Consider the following 18,416-nt stretch of genomic DNA (forward strand, 5'->3'; position numbering starts at 1 on the left):
CTTCGCAAGTGTATTAAACAGTTCAGTGAAGTTGTTCTTTAAGATTTCTGACTCCTCTCTGCGAATGTCACTTCTGCCCACGTGCAGAATAATTTGGTCGATCACTCCATGCTGGGAGAGAATGTTGGGAAGTTCCTCATTTAATTCCGAGACGTCACGTTCGGGAGACAGCATGTTAGCTTTGATCTGCTGCCTATATTCTTGATGGCAGAGTCACCGACGATCAGAGTTTTCGGAGCGTTCTCTGCGTCAGGCGAGGGCCTCTGCTTAATCAGCCTCGTGTTTTTGCTAGCCCGCTTTGAGACCCCTTTTATAGTCAGCTTCGCTGGTTTTGATTCGTTACCATTACCGCTGGGGATAACCTCGATCAGATTTCTGAGCGGTTCAAAACGATTCAGCAAAGGGATCGGTTTTTGTTGCGACCCTGCTATTTTCCCACGGGGTGCAATTGTGCTAGCTTTTGGAATAGTTTTAGCTTTCCGAGCCCATGATGAACAGTCTGGCGTGGAAGACATTAAGACAGCCACCTGCTGCTTTTGTGCTTTTGGTTTTGCTCCAAGTTTGTGCCACCGACTTATTCTCTCACATGGCTCGTTTCTGTTCCCCTGTTTTGATTGACTTCTGTCAAGCTTCAGGAAGTCTGTTAAGCTGTCTAGCCTTAGTTTAGCTGGTTGTTCTGTGTTAGATTTTGACTCACCCTCGAGTGATCTGGAACCATTTCTCCTATCCGTTCCAGGTAGAATTGTGAGCATTTTTGTCTCCAGCACAGCGATTTTCCGTAGAAGTCTGTAGCAGTTGGAGCAGCACGAAGAACCCGCTGTAGTGATAGGAGCCATGGTAGTCCTGATAACTGTGCCCGAGTTTTTTAGTCTGACGTCTAGTGGAAAACTCAGTTAACTAAATGTCTAGTTTAATGTATTTCTGTAATTCTGTGCCTTTCCAGCCGATCTATTGTCGGTGTCTGCTGATTGAGCTCTATATTTTAGAAATAAAAGATAAAAAATAACTAAAAACCAAAAGCAAGCGGAGAGCAGACAGAAAGCGTGCAGCCAGAGCGAGCGTCAAGGACAACAGCCATAACATTAAAACCACCTCCTTGTTTCTACACTCACTGTCCATTTTATCAGCTCCACTCACCATATAGAAGCACTTTGTAGTTCTACAATTACTGACTGTAGTCCATCTGTTTCTCTACATGCTTTGTAACCTCCTTTCATCCTGTTCTTCAATGGTCAGGACCCCCACAGAGCAGCTATTATTTAGGTGGTGGATGATTCTCAGCACTGCAGTGACACTGACATGGTGGTGGTGTGTTAGTGTGTGTTGTGCTGGTATGAGTGGATCAGACACAGCAGTGCTGCTGGAGTTTTTAAACACCGTGTCCACTCACTGTCCACTCTATTAGACGCTCCTACCTAGTCGGTCCACCTTGTAGATGTAAAGTCAGAGATGATCGCTCATCTATTGCTGCTGTTTGAGTCGCTCATCTTCTAGACCTTCATCAGTGGTCACAGGACGCTGCCCACGGGGCGCTGTTGGCTGGATATTTTTGGTTGGTGGACTATTTTCAGTCCAGCAGTGACAGTGAGGTGTTAAAAAACTCCAGCAGCGCTGCTGTGTCTCATCCGCCCATACCAGCACAACACACACTAACACACCAGCACCATGTCAGTGTCACTGCAGTGCTGAGAATCATCCACCACCTAAATAATACCTGCTCTGTGGGGGTCCTGTGGGGGTCCTGACCATTGAAGAACAGGGTGAAAGGGGGTAACAAAGCATGTAGAGAAACAGATGGACTACAGTTAGTAATTGTAGAACTACAAAGTGCTTCTATATGGTAAGTGGAGCTGATAAAATGGACAGCGAGTGTAGAAACAAGGAGGTGGTTTTAATGTTATGGCTGATCGGTGTATATATTGATGTGTGTGTAGGTGGGTTTCATGAGGATTGGCGTAAGGCTCGTCCTCTAGTGGTGACCTACATCAGACCCGGGGGCCCCGCAGACAGGTGAGGACATCATCACATCCTGTGTGTGTGTGTGTGTGTGTGTGTGTTTTTTTTTCCCTGAAGAACCGACCACAATGTTTAGAAAGATATAAGTCGAGGATGTACAACCCCAAATCAGAAAAAGTTGGGACAGAATGGAAAATGCAAATAATAAAATAATAATGAAAACGACGACGACCCCCCGTACTGCTGCACATCTTAAGACGTGTTTGCAGGAAGAACGAGACAAAATAAAAGCTGAAACATTAAATCACTCGCTCTCCTCGGTGCCAAAACATCTTTTAAGTGGTGAAAAGGAACGGCAACATTACAAAGTGGTAAATGCTTTACTGTCCCAACTTTTTTTGGAATATGTTGCAGGTCTGAAATGCAGGAATGGATGTTTATTAATAAATGAAATGAAGTTGAGCAGATAAAAGATTAAATATCTCAGATTCATCCTGTCTGACATCAAATAAACGTCAAAGTAAGAAACTCTGTGTTTTATTTTATTTACATTTTCCATACTGTCCCAACTTTTTCTGATTTGGGGTTGCATTATTATTATTTTAAATATAACTTAGATAAACAGTTTGATAAGTACAGTTATGATAGAGCGTGCTCTTCTTGTCTTACAAACACATATCGACATTACCTGTATACATTGTTTAGGTCTCATCATATTGTATATTGGCACTGGTACACTCCTCCTCTACTCCTCTAAAGCATATCAAGATATGAGTTTTTCAGTAACACACACACACACACACACACACTCTGCAATTTCCTTCAGGATCAATAAAGTGTTATGGATGTGTCTGATGGATGTGGATGGATGTAAAATCGCTCCCTCAGTAAACAGAAACACGTCCGGTTCCCAGCGAGTGTTGAAATGGTTCTGATGTATAAACAAACACCAACTGTACTCACTTCATCAGTATATAAATAAATATATATATATATACAGTGTATCACAAAAGTGAGTACACCCCTCACATTTCTGCAAATATTTTATTATATCTTTTCATGGGACAACACTATAGACATGAAACTTGGATATAACTTAGAGTAGTCAGTGTACAGTGTACAGTTTTCGAAGGGAGGGGATCATGCTCTGTTTCAGAATGTCACAGTACATGTTGGAATTCATGTTTCCCTCAATGAACCGCAGCTCCTCAGTGCCAGCAGCACTCATGCAGCCCAAGACCATGATGCTACCACCACCATGCTTGACTGTAGGCAAGATACAGTTGTCTTGGTACTTCTCACCAGGGCGCCGCCACACATGCTGGACACCATCTGAGCCAAACGAGTTTATCTTGGTCTCGTCAGACCACAGGGCATTCCAGTAATCCATGTTCTTGGACTGCTTGTCTTCAGCAAACTGTTTGCGGGCTTTCTTGTGCGTCAGCTTCCTTCTGGGATGACGACCATGCAGACCGAGTTGATGCAGTGTGCGGCGTATGGTCTGAGCACTGACAGGCTGACCTCCCACGTCTTCAACCTCTGCAGCAATGCTGGCAGCACTCATGTGTCTATTTTTTAAAGCCAACCTCTGGATATGACGCCGAACACGTGGACTCGACTTCTTCGGTCGACCCTGGCGAAGCCTGTTCCGAGTGGAACCTGTCCTGGAAAACCGCTGTATGACCTTGGCCACCATGCTGTAGCTCAGTTTCAGGGTGTTAGCAATCTTCTTATAGCCCAGGCCATCTTTGAGGAGAGCAACAATTCTATTTCTCACATCCTCAGAGAGTTCTTTGCCATGAGGTGCCATGTTGAATATCCAGTGGCCAGTATGAGAGAATTGTACCCAAAACACCAAATTTAACAGCCCTGCTCCCCATTTACACCTGGGACCTTGACACATGACACCAGGGAGGGACAACGACACATTTGGGCACAATTTGGACATGTTCACTGTGGGGTGTACTCACTTATGTTGCAGCTATTTAGACATTAATGGCTGTGTGTTGAGTTATTTTCAGAAGACAGTAAATCTACACTGCTATACAAGCTGTACACTGACTACTCTAAGTTATATCCAAGTTTCATGTCTATAGTGTCGTCCCATGAAAAGATATAATGAAATATTTGCAGAAATGTGAGGGGTGTACTAACTTTTGTGATACACTGTGTATATATATATATATATTAGGGCTGTCAAACGATTAAAATTTTTAATCGCGATTAATCTCAGAATTTTACATAGTTAATCGCGATTAATCGCATTAAAAAAAAATCTGTGTAAATGTTATAGAAAACAAGGATTTTAAGTGAAATGTTACAATTAAAATGGTGAACATATTTTATGCTAAATGTACTGATGTTAAAAACTGCTGGGACAAGAGAAAACTGTAAGGGAGTTTTATTCACTCACATACTAGGCAGTAATACTATCTAGCAGAGACCCTCGACTTTGTATATATGTCAGATGCGCAGTTATTGTAACAGACTTTTCTGTGGTTGTATCGTGACGATGGTTTGATGGACGTTTCTACACGAAGTGAGTGTGTTTTCACTAGGGATGCATCGATACCATTTTTTCCCAACCGAGTACAAGTACAAGTACATGTATTTTTGTACTCGCCGATACCTATTTAGAATGATGCAATCTGGAGCATTATGGAATAGTTTAGTTTTTAGTGTAAAATAGTGCAGTGGAACAGTTGCTTGGGTTGCCATCACTAATTGTAAAAAAAAAAAAACCGCACAGACATTATTGAGAAAGCTTCTGACAAGCTAACGTAAACGTTCATTAATAAACGCACGTAATTAACGTTGTGCACATCATACATGCGATGCGATTCTGCTGATTGAAATATTTACTTTAAAAAGATAATACAGTCCGATCCCATCTGAGCCGATTCTATCAGCACGTTCGTGGTTCACCTCGGTAAATCGTAAACGACTCTGAGTCGACTCCCGCTCTGTGGTAATAACCAGTATAATTAAGCCTGAGCTTTATAATGTAAGCGAGTCACACAGAATGTTCTGTAGTATTTGGTGTTTATTTACAACCGCATCATTTATTATAACAGTAAACACGGAGAGATGACTGAGAAAAGAAATTTACGCTGCGCTTACAATGAATCGATTCCTGAATCACTTGTATCGACACTGTGAACAGAGAATTGAACACAAACAGCGGTCGCTGCTTTTGTAACCGGTTATCTTCGCTGTTAGCTCTATTTTTAAGGGTTTTTTTTGTCAAACGGAACTAAAGAACATTAAACGTGCGTGTGAGCGTGGTCAGTGAGAATAATTCAATCTGTCTCCCGTGGGTGAAAAATGAATCGCTTTAGTTTTAGAAGTGAAAAAATCTCGTAATGTAATTAGTGCGTTAACGGCACTATTTTTTTTTATCTCGTTAAATTGAGATTGCGTTAATGCGTTATTATCGCGTTAACTTCGACAGCCCTAATATATATATATATATATATATATATATATATATATATATACACATACATATACATATACAGTATATACAGGTGCTGGTCATAAAATTAGAATATCATGAAAAAGTTGATTTATTTCAGTAATTCCATTCAAAAAGTGAAACTTGTATATTATATTCCTTCATTACACACAGACTGATATATTTCAAATGTTTATTTCTTTTAATGTTGATGATTATAACTGACAACTAATGAAAACCCCAAATTCAGTATCTCAGAAAATTAGAATATTATTTAAGACCAATACAAAAAAAGGATTTTTAGAAATGTTGGCCAACTGAAAAGTATGAAGATGAAAAGTATGAGCATGTACAGAACTCAATACTTAGTTGGGGCTCCTTTTGCCTGGATTACTGCAGCAATGCGGCGTGGCATGGAGTCCATCAGTCTGTGGCACTGCTCAGGTGTTATGAGAGCCCAGGTTGCTCTGATAGTGGCCTTCAGCTCTTCTGAATTGTTGGGTCTGGCGTATCGCATCTTGCTCTTCACAATACACCATAGATTTTCTATGGGGTTAAGGTCAGGCGAGCTTGCTGGCCAATTAAGAACAGGGATACCATGGTCCTTAAACCAGGTGCTGGTAGCTTTGGCACTGTGTGCAGGTGCCAAGTCCTGTTGGGAAATGAAATCTGCATCTCCATAAAGTTGGTCAGCAGCAGGAAGCATGAAGTGCTCTAAAACTTCCTGGTAGACAGCTGCGTCGACCTTGGACCTCAGAAAACACAGTGGACCGACACCAGCAGATGACATGGCACTCCAAACCATCACTGACTGTGGAAACTTTACACTGGACCTCAAGCAACATGGATTCTGTGCCTCTCCTCTCTTCCTCCGGACTCTGGGACCTTGATTTCCAAAGGTAATGCAAAATTTACTTTCATCAGAGAACATAACTTTGGACCACTCAGCAGTCCTTTTTGTCTTTAGCCCAGGTGAGACACTTCTGACGCCGTCTCTTGTTCAAGAGTGGCTTGACACAAGGAATGCGACAGCTGAAACCCATGTCTTGCATACGTCTGTGCGTGGTGGTTCTTGAAGCACTGACTCCAGCTGCAGTCCACTCTTTGTGAATCTCCCCCACATTTTTGAATGGGTTTCGTTTCACAATCCTCTCCAGGGTGCGGTTATCACTATTGCTTGTACACTTTTTTCTACCACATCTTTTCCTTCCCTTCGCCTCTCTATTAATGTGCTTGGACACAGAGCTCTGTGAACAGCCAGCCTCTTTAGCAATGACCTTTTGTGTCTCGCCCTCCTTGTGCAAGGTGTCAATGGTCGTCTTTTGGACAACTGTCAAGTCAGCAGTCTTCCCCATGATTGCGTAGCCTACAGAACTAGACTGAGAGACCATTTAAAGGCCTTTGCAGGTGTTTTGAGTTAATTAGCTGATTAGAGTGTGGCACCAGGTGTCTTCAAAATTGTACCTTGTCACAATATTCTAATTTTCTGAGATACTGAATTTGGGGTTTTCATTAGTTGTCAGTTATAATCATCAACATTAAAAGAAATAAACATTTGAAATATATCAGTCTGTGTGTAATGAATGAATATAATATACAAGTTTCACTTTTTGAATGGAATTACTGAAATAAATCAACTTTTTCATGATATTCTAATTTTATGACCAGCACCAGTATATATACAGTGTATCACAAAAGTGAGTACACCCCTCACATTTCTGCAGATATTTAAGTATATCTTTTCATGGGACAACACTGACAAAATGACACTTTGACACAATGAAAAGTAGTCTGTGTGCAGCTTATATAACAGTGTAAATTTATTCTTCCCTCAAAATAACTCAATATACAGCCATTAATGTCTAAACCACCGGCAACAAAAGTGAGTACACCCCTAAGAGACTACACCCCTAAATGTCCAAATTGAGCACTGCTTGTCATTTTCCCTCCAAAATGTCATGTGATTTGTTAGTGTTACTAGGTCTCAGGTGTGCATAGGGAGCAGGTGTGTTCAATTTAGTAGTACAGCTCTCACACTCTCTCATACTGGTCACTGAAAGTTCCAACATGGCACCTCATGGCAAAGAACTCTCTGAGGATCTTAAAAGACGAATTGTTGCGCTACATGAAGATGGCCAAGGCTACAAGAAGATTGCCAACACCCTGAAACTGAGCTGCAGCACAGTGGCCAAGATCATCCAGCGTTTTAAAAGAGCAGGGTCCACTCAGAACAGACCTCGCGTTGGTCGTCCAAAGAAGCTGAGTGCACGTGCTCAGCGTCACATCCAACTGCTGTCTTTGAAAGATAGGCGCAGGAATGCTGTCAGCATTGCTGCAGAGATTGAAAAGGTGGGGGGTCAGCCTGTCAGTGCTCAGACCATACGCCGCACACTACATCAAATTGGTCTGCATGGCTGTCACCCCAGAAGGAAGCCTCTTCTGAAGTCTCTACACAAGAAAGCCCGCAAACAGTTTGCTGAAGACATGTCAACAAAGGACATGGATTACTGGAACCATGTCCTATGGTCTGATGAGACCAAGATTAATTTGTTTGGTTCAGATGGTCTCAAGCATGTGTGGCGGCAATCAGGTGAGGAGTACAAAGATAAGTGTGTCATGCCTACAGTCAAGCATGGTGGTGGGAATGCCATGGTCTGGGGCTGCATGAGTGCAGCAGGTGTTGGGGAGTTACATTTCATTGAGGGACACATGAACTCCAATATGTACTGTGAAATACTGAAGCAGAGCATGATCCCCTCCCTCCGGAAACTGGGTCGCAGGGCAGTGTTCCAGCATGATAATGACCCCAAACACACCTCTAAGACAACCACTGCTTTATTGAAGAGGCTGAGGGTAAAGGTGATGGACTGGCCAAGCATGTCTCCAGACCTAAACCCAATGTAACATCTTTGGGGCATCCTCAAGTGGAAGGTGGAGGAGCGCAAAGTCTCGAATATCCGCCAGCTCCGTGATGTCGTCATGGAGGAGTGGAAAAGCATTCCAGTGGCAACCTGTGAAGCTCTGGTAAACTCCATGCCCAGGAGAGTTAAGGCAGTTCTGGGAAATAATGGTGGCCACACAAAATATTGACACTTCAGGAACTTTCACTAAGGGGTGTACTCACTTTTGTTGCCGGTGGTTTAGACATTAATGGCTGTATATTGAGTTATTTTGAGGGAAGAATAAATTTACACTGTTATATAAGCTGCACACAGACTACTTTTCATTGTGTCAAAGTGTCATTTTGTCAGTGTTGTCCCATGAAAAGATATACTTAAATATCTGCAGAAATGTGAGGGGTGTACTCACTTTTGTGATACACTGTATATATATATATATATATATATATATACAGTATAACAGAGTGTTTAACATGAATTCTGAAGTACAAACTCTGATGTGAGTGTGTGAACCCCCACCGTCAGCTCTGAACCTCCCTCTCGGTCCTGCAGAGACGTCGTACTGTGTGTGTGTGTGTCTGTGTGTGTGTGTCTGTGTGTGTGTGTCTGTGTGTGTGTGTTCTGGATAGAATGAGAACATGTGGGTATTTGCATACACAGTGTGAAAGTGTGTGTGTGTGTGTGAGAGAGAGAGAGCTGGTTGCTGAAGCATTTGTGCTCATTGGCGCGTAAACGAACAGAGTTATAATGAGTAATAAATGCATCACACAGCTTGGAGCAAACACACACACACACACACACACACACACACAGACAGACAGACAGAGTGGTGTATCACACTAGCAGATTGTTCTCAGTGGGTAACAGAATATCCTCACTTACTGATGTAGTCAATCACTGACGAAATGTTTACATCAGAGCTAAAACAGCAACGACATTAATCATGCTAACGCCACATCCACATAATTCTACACTTTATTGTAGAGTTTAGTGTAGAGTTTATCATTTTTCTTACAGACTGTAGTTAATAAACATGAACAAAAAACGAAACCTGCATCACTTTAATATAGATTTATAATAATAATAATAATATAATAATAAATATAATAATAATAATAATAAAAATAAATATAATAATAATAAAAATAAATATAATAATAATAATAATAAATATAATAGTAATAATAATAAATATAATAATAATAATATAATAAATAAAATAAATATAATAATAATAATAAATATAATAGTAATAAATATAATAATACATATAATCATAATATAATCATAAATATAATAATAATATAATCATAATAAATATAATAATAATACATATAATAATAAATATAATAATAATAATAATAAATATAATAATAATAATGATAATGATAATAATAATAATAATAAATATAATAATAACAATGATAATAATAATGCACCCTGCACTCTGAGGGTAGGGAATCGGGTGCTGATTGGTGTTCTGTTCTCTCCTGTAGGGGGGGCACTCTGAGGGTGGGGGACCGGGTGCTGAGTGTGAACGGAGCGGCTCTAAACCGACACAAACATGCTGATGTTCTGACTCTCCTCCTGCAGAGCAACCAGGAAGCTTCATTCCTCATCGAGTACGACGTCACGGTCATGGGTAAGCACATGTTCAGTAAACACCCGCAAACCCCCAAACCGGGTCCTCATACCATATTCGGTTTTTACATTGGAGGCCCTTCCTGACACAACCCTGTTTCTGTCTGAGCTTGTGACCTGCACTGACGAGTGCAAGTGCACCTCCTAGTGACCAGGCCTTTTTATCTACCTGCACGTGGTGTTCCTGTAATAATGAAAGGATTTTTGTGTGTGTGTGTGTGTGTGTGTGTGTGTGTGTGTGTGTGTGTGTGTGTGTGTGTGTGTGTGATCAGACTCGGTGCAGAACCACTCAGGTCCTCTGCAGGTGGAAATCATGAAAAGTTCCGGCTCTGTTCTGGGTCTGACTCTCAGCAGCTCCCCCTACAGGAACAAACATGTCATTACCATCCAGAAAATCAAAGCAGCCAGTGTAGCAGACAGGTGAGAAATTCCCACAGTCCGAAATCCTCCTGATTCAGAATAAACCAGAATCACCAAACACTGAGAAATAAACCAGGTTCTGTTAGTCTGAGAACTTTATTATTTATTTTTAATGTAAGCGCAGCGACTGTAACAGTTCTGTTGTAGTTTATATTAACAGTGATGTGTGTTAGTGTAACACACACCTCAGCAGTGTTTGTGTGTGTCGGTGTGTGTGTGTGTGTCGGTGTGTGGTTGTGTGTAGGTGTGGTGCTCTGCATGTGGGTGATGTAGTTTTGGCGATAGACGGCGTGAGCACCGAGCGCTGCACCGTCATGGAGGCTCAACAACTACTGACCAACTCACCCGACACCACCAAACTGGAGATCCTGCCAACACACCTACAGGATACAGGTACTCTCACACCACTCTCACACCACTCTCACACCACTCTCACACACACCTCACCCGACACCTCACCCGACACCTCACCCGACACCACCAAACTGGAGATCCTGCCAACACACCTACAGGATACTGGTACACAACCCACCCACCCAAAACAGTTCTTACAGTTTTGTATTGCAGGCGTCTCCACTGAACACTGGTGAAGAGCAGCAGGTGTTAATTATTAGTGGTGGGCGTGGCCTGTTCTAATTAAGAGTGTAGCGTCCTCACACACACACACTTGCACACAAACACACTTTCTCTAGTCACACTTACAGATATTTCTTTATGCTGTAGAATTACAGTTGTTGTGTAGAGATGTTGCTTCGTCCTTTGCTCTCAGCTTTATCCAGACTGGCCAGTAAACGTAAGAGCTGAAGATGTACAGAACACACACACACACACACACTCGCTCTGTATGTCTCTCTCTCGCTCTCTCTCTCTCTCTCTCTCTCTCTCTCTCTCTCTCTCTCTCTCTCTCTCTCTCCCAGTAACACACATCATTCCAGTTAATACCAGTCACCCCTGAACCAGTATAGGAGTTCCTACGTTCCAGTAGATCAGTTCATGTTTTAGTGTTCCTTTAGTACTGGGACTGTCAGAATCTTCTGTTTTGTGTTTATACTGACGTGTGTGTGTGTGTGTGTGTGTGTGTTTGCAGTGCGTGTTCAGAGGAGCAGTGAGCGTCAGTGGGAGTCCAGTGTGATTTACCCTGGTACCCTTCCACCCACTCACAGTAAAGTCCCCCCAGCGTGGAGCAGCAGCACCCCTCCACACCCCCACTGCACACGTGAGTGCACCGTCATGTCTCATCATGTGTGTTTACATACGTGTACACACACACACACACACACACACACCCTGCAGCATTTCCTTTTATAGGCGTGCATTTGGGCATCGTGTAGCGTTTGTGCATGATTTCTATAGAATTGCTAAATTGAAGGTAATAAACATTACAGTGTTTGTAATCTAATGATTGGGGGGTTTGGAGTTACACCCCCCTGTGTAAATGACTTTAATAACAGGACGTATCGGTTCTGGTTCTGCTGTTAGAATAATCATCGTTATCCTGTAGGACATGACGACCGGCGCCACTGAATCTTATACCCACCTTAAATCCACAGCAAAGTTAACTATCCCAGCTTTTCAATGGGCGCAAGGCACACAGTAACACCCTGGACGGGGCGCCACTCACACACACACACACACACACATTCACCTACAGGGCAATTCAGTGTCTCCTATTATCCTGACTGCATGTTTTTCGACTGTGGGAGTAAACCCACACAGACACGGGGGAGAACATGCAAACTCCACACAGAAAGGTCTTGGACCGCCCCGCCTGGGGATGGAACCCAGGACCTTCTTGCTGTGGGGCGACAGTGCTACCCACCAAGCCACCGTGAAGAATATGGTACAGAAAGAATATAAATAAAATATACATGGCAGAACGTGCAATTTGTGCATCAGACTATGGCATGAACTAAAATTATATAAATATATATATGTTTATATGTATATATGTCTAAAACTAAAATATCAGGTAATGGCATCAATATATACAATAGAAGCAATAATCTTTATTATTAATATAGATTCTTCTTTAATAATTTAATAATTTATAATAATTTAGTTAATAATATATAATAAAGAAGAATATGTACGTTATGTATATAAGTCTGTGTGTGCGTGCATAAGTTTGAGTCTGATTTAATGTCGTGAATATCACAAATGTGAAAACATGGAGTTATAAAAAGAATTGTCAGGTTCAGTTCTTGATTATCTAGTTCTGCTGATGATCTCCGTTGTGTACCAGGGGATCATAAGAAGGGACAGAGACGTCTTATTAATCATACATGCAGATATATAGTGTACAGAAGAAGGGTCACGTGGACCGGAACTCTGTGTGTTACTATAGAGAAGAGTTACAGTCTACGTGATCTTAATGATATTTATTTAACAACCCCTGAGATTGGGACAGAACAGAAAAACGGGAGAATACAGACAGAATTTCTCCCTGACGGAGACGACTGTGTAGGACGTGTGTCTTGTGGACTTCAGTGTGGACGAGTTGAGGAGTTTGTGTTCCAATAATTAGAAATGAACAGTTTAAGGGCGGCTCGGTGGGTAGCACTGTCGCCTCACAGCAAGAAGGTCCTGGGTTCAATCCCCAGACGGGGCGGTCCGGGTCCTTTCTGTGTGGAGTTTGCATTTTCTCCCCGTGTCTGTGTGGAGTTTCCTCCCACAGTACAAAACATGCATTCAATAGGAGACACTGAATTACCCTATAGGTAAATGTGTGTGTGTGTGTGTGTGTGTGTGTGTGTGTGTGTGTGTGCCCTGCGATGGACTGGCGCCCCGTCCAGGGTGTTACTGTGTGCCTTGCGCCCATTTAAAAGCTGGGATAGGCTCCACCCGACTGGATAAGCAGTTAAGAAAGAGAGTGAGTGAGTGAGAGAGTGAGTGAGAGAGTGAGTGAGAGAGTGAGTGAGTAATTTAACTAAATAAATTTACAATTTCAGTTTCATGTAGCTGTGGGATCAGTTTTGGTTTGACATTCTCTAAAGTCTCGTATCGTTCTTCATGTCGTGTTAGATCTGGTGTGTTTGATAAACGTTACCATCATAATCTGTGTGAATCAGCCGGGTGTTCCGGGCATGGCGGGTGATCAGGTTAAAATACTGAAATATTTCTCCATCATGGATTGAACGTTGTGTGTGTGTGTGTGTTTTTGTTTGTTTTTAGCCGTGACTGCAGGCACCTCGCCCCGGATGCCGGGCCCTCACGGCACTAAGTGTGGCTCTGTGTATCCCAGCCAGTACGCCTGCAGCACTCTGCCCCTGTACCCCTCCAGTCCCCGCAGCGCCACCATCAGGAGGAAACCCAGGAGAACCGAACACAAGAGCTCATGTAGGAGGAATCGAGCTTCAAATGTGATTTGTAATGATGTGCTGGTGTTGTGGACTGGGTCTCTAACTGTTTTAGGGCATTTTGGGGATCATTTATATAAATATTTCATTTTTTTTCTCCTCATTGGTGTCATCAGATTTTTGCTTGGTGTATAATATAATTAATAATAATAGTAATAATGTTTATAATAATAAAAATAATCTCTCGTCTCTGTGTTGTGTCCTCAGTGTCTCTCTCCTCCACCACGCTGGGTGTTGGAGGTCAGGTGGTTCATGTAGAGGTGAACGAGGTGGTGCTGAGGGGCGACCCGCTCATGGGCTTCGGTCTGCAGCTTCAGGGGGGAGTTTTTGCCACCGAGCCGCTTTCTGCACCCGCCAGCATTCGCTTTATAGAGCCGGACACGCCCGCCGAGAGGTGACGTATACAGTCTAAGGTTTAAATACAGGTGTAGGTGAATATTTATTTACCCCCCTCGGTTCTGTGCTGTGGAAGATGTGGGCTGTTGCAGGTCGGTGACCGGGTTCTGTCAATAAATGGAGTTCCTACTGAGGACGGGACGCTGGAGGAGGCCAATCAGCTTCTCCGAGATGCAGCTCTGTCCAATCAGGTCTCGCTGGAGGTGGAGTTTGATGTCGCAGGTTTGTGATGATCGTTAAAATCTTTTTTAGAGGCTCCGCCCTCTTTACTGTGACAAGTACAGAGGCTCCGCCCTCTTTACGTTGACAGGTACAGAGGCTACGCCCTCTCTAACAGGACCATCTCCGTGTACGTTTCAGAGTCGGTCGTCCCCAGCAGTGGAACGTTTCAGGTGAAGCTTCCGAAGAGGCGGGGGGTGGAGGTGGGCATCACCATCAGCTGTAAGTAACTCGACCATGAGGTGGCGCTGTGACCATGATACACAGGAGTTCAGGTACAGCGATGGAATTTACTTTAATGTTTTTATAACATTACAGCGAGCAAGAGACCCGGCAGACCCCTCATCATCTCTGAGATCAAGAGAGGGAGCATCGCTCACAGGTACATCAGAGTAATAATAATAATAAATATAGTAATAATAATAAATACCATAATAAAAATAAATATAATAATAATAATAATAATAATATCATAACAATAAATATAATAGTAATAATAAATATAATAATAATACTAATGATTATAATAATATAATAATAGTAATAATAAATATAATAATAATAATAATGATTATAATAAATATAATAATAATAATAAATATGATAATAATAATAATAAAAAATAGTTATAATAATAAATATAATAATAATATAAATAATAATAAATACAATAATAATGAGAATAATAGTAATACATATAATAATAATAATGACAATGAAAATAATAAATAAAATAATAAATATAATAATAATACTGAAAATAATAATCATTTATTATTCTCCACTGACCCCTTCTTATTCACTTGTACTTTTCCCACCCAGCAGACATTCATGTCTGAGTGTAGGTGCCCAGCCATCCGATAACAGAGCTGAGATTCTCATTAGAAGCACAGAAATGAATGTTTAGTTAGTATTTTATGGATGGGGGATCTACATGTGTCGTTTAAGGGTAAGACCTGGTCAGTCCTGAACTACAGACAGGATGAAAACACTGGAGCGTTGTGATAAACCCACAGACACCGACTGTAAATTCTGTGTGGGTATCAGGATTAAAAAGTAAATAAATGTAGTTCCTCACGCTGGTACGTGTTCCTGTGCAGGACGGGTACACTGGAACCAGGTGACCGTTTGCTGGCCATCGATAACGTGAAACTGGAACACTGTGGGATAGAGGAGGCCATGGCGGTCCTGCAGCAGGCCGAGGAGATGGTCCGACTGCGCGTTCAGAAAGACGAGGACAACCTAGGTGTGTGTGTGTGTCTATAAGTACACACTATGTCCAAACTGGACTGTGGGAGTTTGTGCCCATTCAGTCAATAGAGGTCAGTGTGTGTGTGTGTGTGTGTGTGTGTGTGTGTGTGTGTGTGTGTGTGTGTGTGTGTGTGTGTGTGTGTGTGTGTGTAGATGAGCTGGAATCCTCTGGGTCGGTGATATTTACAGTAGAACTGAGGAGACACGGAGGTCCTTTAGGAATCACGATCTCTGGTACTGAGGAACCTTTCAACCCCGTCCTCATCTCCAACCTCACACCTCACGGCCTGGCACACAGGTACACACACACACACACACACACACAGGTACACAAACTCACACACGGGTACACTCACACACACTCACACACAGGTACACACACACACAGGTACACAAACTCACACACAGGTACACTCACACACACTCACACGCAGGTACACACACACACTCACGTACAGGTACAGGTACACACACACACTCACACACAGGTACACACACACAGGTACACACACACTCACACACAGGTACACACACACACACACACACACACCGGTACACACACACACACACACACACAGGTACACACACACACTCACACACAGGTACACACACACACACACAGGTACACACACACACTCACCATCTTGGATGATCCAAGATGGCGGCGCGTTAACACGCAGCGGCCGCTCTGGGGTCGAAAAACGGTGTTTTTTTGTTGTTTTCAGAAAAAGTTTGTAAGTTTGTTTAGGACAGTTTTGTTTATAAACGTATGGAAACCACTTTTGACTCAGTTTACAACCGCCAAACACTGCTACAACTGAGGAAACAGTCAGAAACTAACCTGCGGGATGATCTGCGGCGAACTCTGCATGGACTCTGCCTACTTCGCGAACCAGGCCTACAGTCCTCGGTGTTACCTGAAGCAGGTGACCGGGGGAGGGGGCGCCGCAAGCGGTGCTCGAGGAAGCAGAAGCGTGGAAAGCGAGCCGGGGTCCGTGCTAGGCTAAAAGCTAACCCAAGCCGGCCGGCTCTACCATCGTTATTCCTCGCAAATGCATGCTCTCTGGAGAATAAACTGGACTGTATCAGACTTCAGCGAACGACCCAATGTGAGTACAGAGACTGTTGTGTTTTAATTTTCACTGAAACATGGCTTAGCGACAACATTCCAGACAGTGCCATTCAGCTAGACGGGCTAGCATCGTATCGCGCCGATAGAAATGCAGCTCAGTCCGGTAAAACACGAGGAGGAGGCGTTTGTGTTTACATTAACACCGAATGGTGCAAGGACTCTGTGCTTGTTGTGGCGTACTGTTCTCCGATGGTGGAATTTGCTATTGTTAGATGCAGACCTTTTTATTTACCACGGGAATTCACCAGCGTGCTTATTGTCGCGGTGTATCTTCCGCCCAGCGCGAACGCGAAGGAAGCATTGAGCGAACTTTACAGAGCCATCAGCGAACTACAGACCATTCATCCAGACGGACTGTTTATTATCGCTGGGGATTTTAATCATGCAAATCTCAAGTCTGTTCTCCCTAAATTCCATCAGCATGTGGACTTTGCTACGAGAGGAGCGAACACGCTGGATAATGTTTACACTAACATTGCCGGTGCGTACCGGGCGGAGCCCCGCCCCCACCTCGGATACTCAGACCACATCTCTGTAATGCTAATTCCAGCATACAGAGCACTCGTCAGGCGCTCCAGACCTGTACAGAAACAGGTGAAAACCTGGCCAGAAGGATCCATCTCTGCTCTTCAGGACTGTTTTGAGTGCACTGACTGGGACATGTTTAGGGAGGCTGCAACATACGGCGATTACACTGATCTAGAGGAGTACACGACTTCAGTGACCTGCTACATCAGCAAATGCATTGAGGACGTCACTACCACTAGAACCATCACTTCCAGACCCAACCAGAAGCCGTGGATGACTCCAGAGGTGCGTGCACTGCTGAGGGCCCGAGACTCCGCTTTTAAAGCAGGTGACCAGCCGGCTCTGAGAACAGCGAGAGCCAGACTGTCCCGGGCGATCCGAGAAGCAAAGCGCGCACACGGCCAGAACATCCACAGCCACTTCCAGAACAGCGGTGACACACGGCGCTTGTGGCAGGGCATCCAGGCCATCACCAACTACAGGACGACTCCACTCGTCTGTGACAGTGATGCCTCCCTTCCAGATGCGCTGAATGACTTCTACGCTCGGTTCGAGGCGCAGAACAACATGTTGGCGAGGAAGATGATCCCACCTTGTGACGACCAGGTGCTTCGTCTCACCACAGCGGACGTGAGGAGAACTCTGCACAGAGTCAACCCACGGAAAGCTTCTGGACCAGACAACATTCCTGGCCGAGTGCTCAAGGGATGTGCAGACCAGCTGGCAGATGTATTCACTGACATCTTCAACATCTCCCTGAGCAGCGCCATCGTTCCAACGTGCCTCAAGACGACCACCATCGTACCAAAGAAGTCATCTGTGTCATGCTTCAACGACTATCGTCCCGTAGCACTCACGCCTATCATCACGAAGTGCTTCGAGAAACTAGTCATGAGGCATATTAAGACACTACTGCCTCCCACCATGGACCCACTGCAGTTTGCGTACCGTCCTAACCGCTCAACGGACGACGCCATATCCACCACACTTCACCTGGCTTCTACACACCTGGACAGAAAGAACACTTACGTCAGGATGCTGTTCATAGACTTTAGCTCAGCATTCAACACCATCATTCCTCAGCATCTAATTGGAAAGCTGAGCACGCTGGGCCTGAACACCTCTCTCTGCAACTGGATCCTGGATTTCTTGACTGAGAGACC

The 18,416-nt window shown here is 43.4% G+C and overlaps 1 protein-coding gene across 5 annotated transcripts in view; it reads left to right on the forward strand.

The window, feature by feature from the left end:
• The window catches only part of grip2a (glutamate receptor interacting protein 2a), a 57,019-nt gene that overhangs the window by 30,295 nt on the left and 8,308 nt on the right, over positions 1 to 18,416 (forward strand). For 3 of the 5 annotated variants that reach the window (XM_062998774.1, XM_062998771.1, XM_062998773.1), the window contains 12 exons: positions 1,935 to 2,010; positions 9,807 to 9,952; positions 10,224 to 10,371; positions 10,616 to 10,764; positions 11,459 to 11,587; positions 13,543 to 13,707; positions 13,935 to 14,121; positions 14,200 to 14,345; positions 14,484 to 14,564; positions 14,661 to 14,724; positions 15,443 to 15,588; positions 15,663 to 15,891. In XM_062998774.1, coding sequence (XP_062854844.1) covers positions 1,935 to 2,010; positions 9,807 to 9,952; positions 10,224 to 10,371; positions 10,616 to 10,764; positions 11,459 to 11,587; positions 13,543 to 13,707; positions 13,935 to 14,121; positions 14,200 to 14,345; positions 14,484 to 14,564; positions 14,661 to 14,724; positions 15,443 to 15,588; positions 15,663 to 15,891 — 1,666 coding nt within the window. The remainder of the gene's footprint in view (positions 1 to 1,934; positions 2,011 to 9,806; positions 9,953 to 10,223; positions 10,372 to 10,615; positions 10,765 to 11,458; positions 11,588 to 13,542; positions 13,708 to 13,934; positions 14,122 to 14,199; positions 14,346 to 14,483; positions 14,565 to 14,660; positions 14,725 to 15,442; positions 15,589 to 15,662; positions 15,892 to 18,416) is intronic. The other 2 variants (XM_062998776.1, XM_062998772.1) reach the window with 1 other exon arrangement.

This window comes from Trichomycterus rosablanca, chromosome 7 (genome assembly GCF_030014385.1).
Source record: "Trichomycterus rosablanca isolate fTriRos1 chromosome 7, fTriRos1.hap1, whole genome shotgun sequence".
In the NCBI taxonomy this organism is placed as follows: Eukaryota; Metazoa; Chordata; class Actinopteri; order Siluriformes; family Trichomycteridae; genus Trichomycterus; species Trichomycterus rosablanca.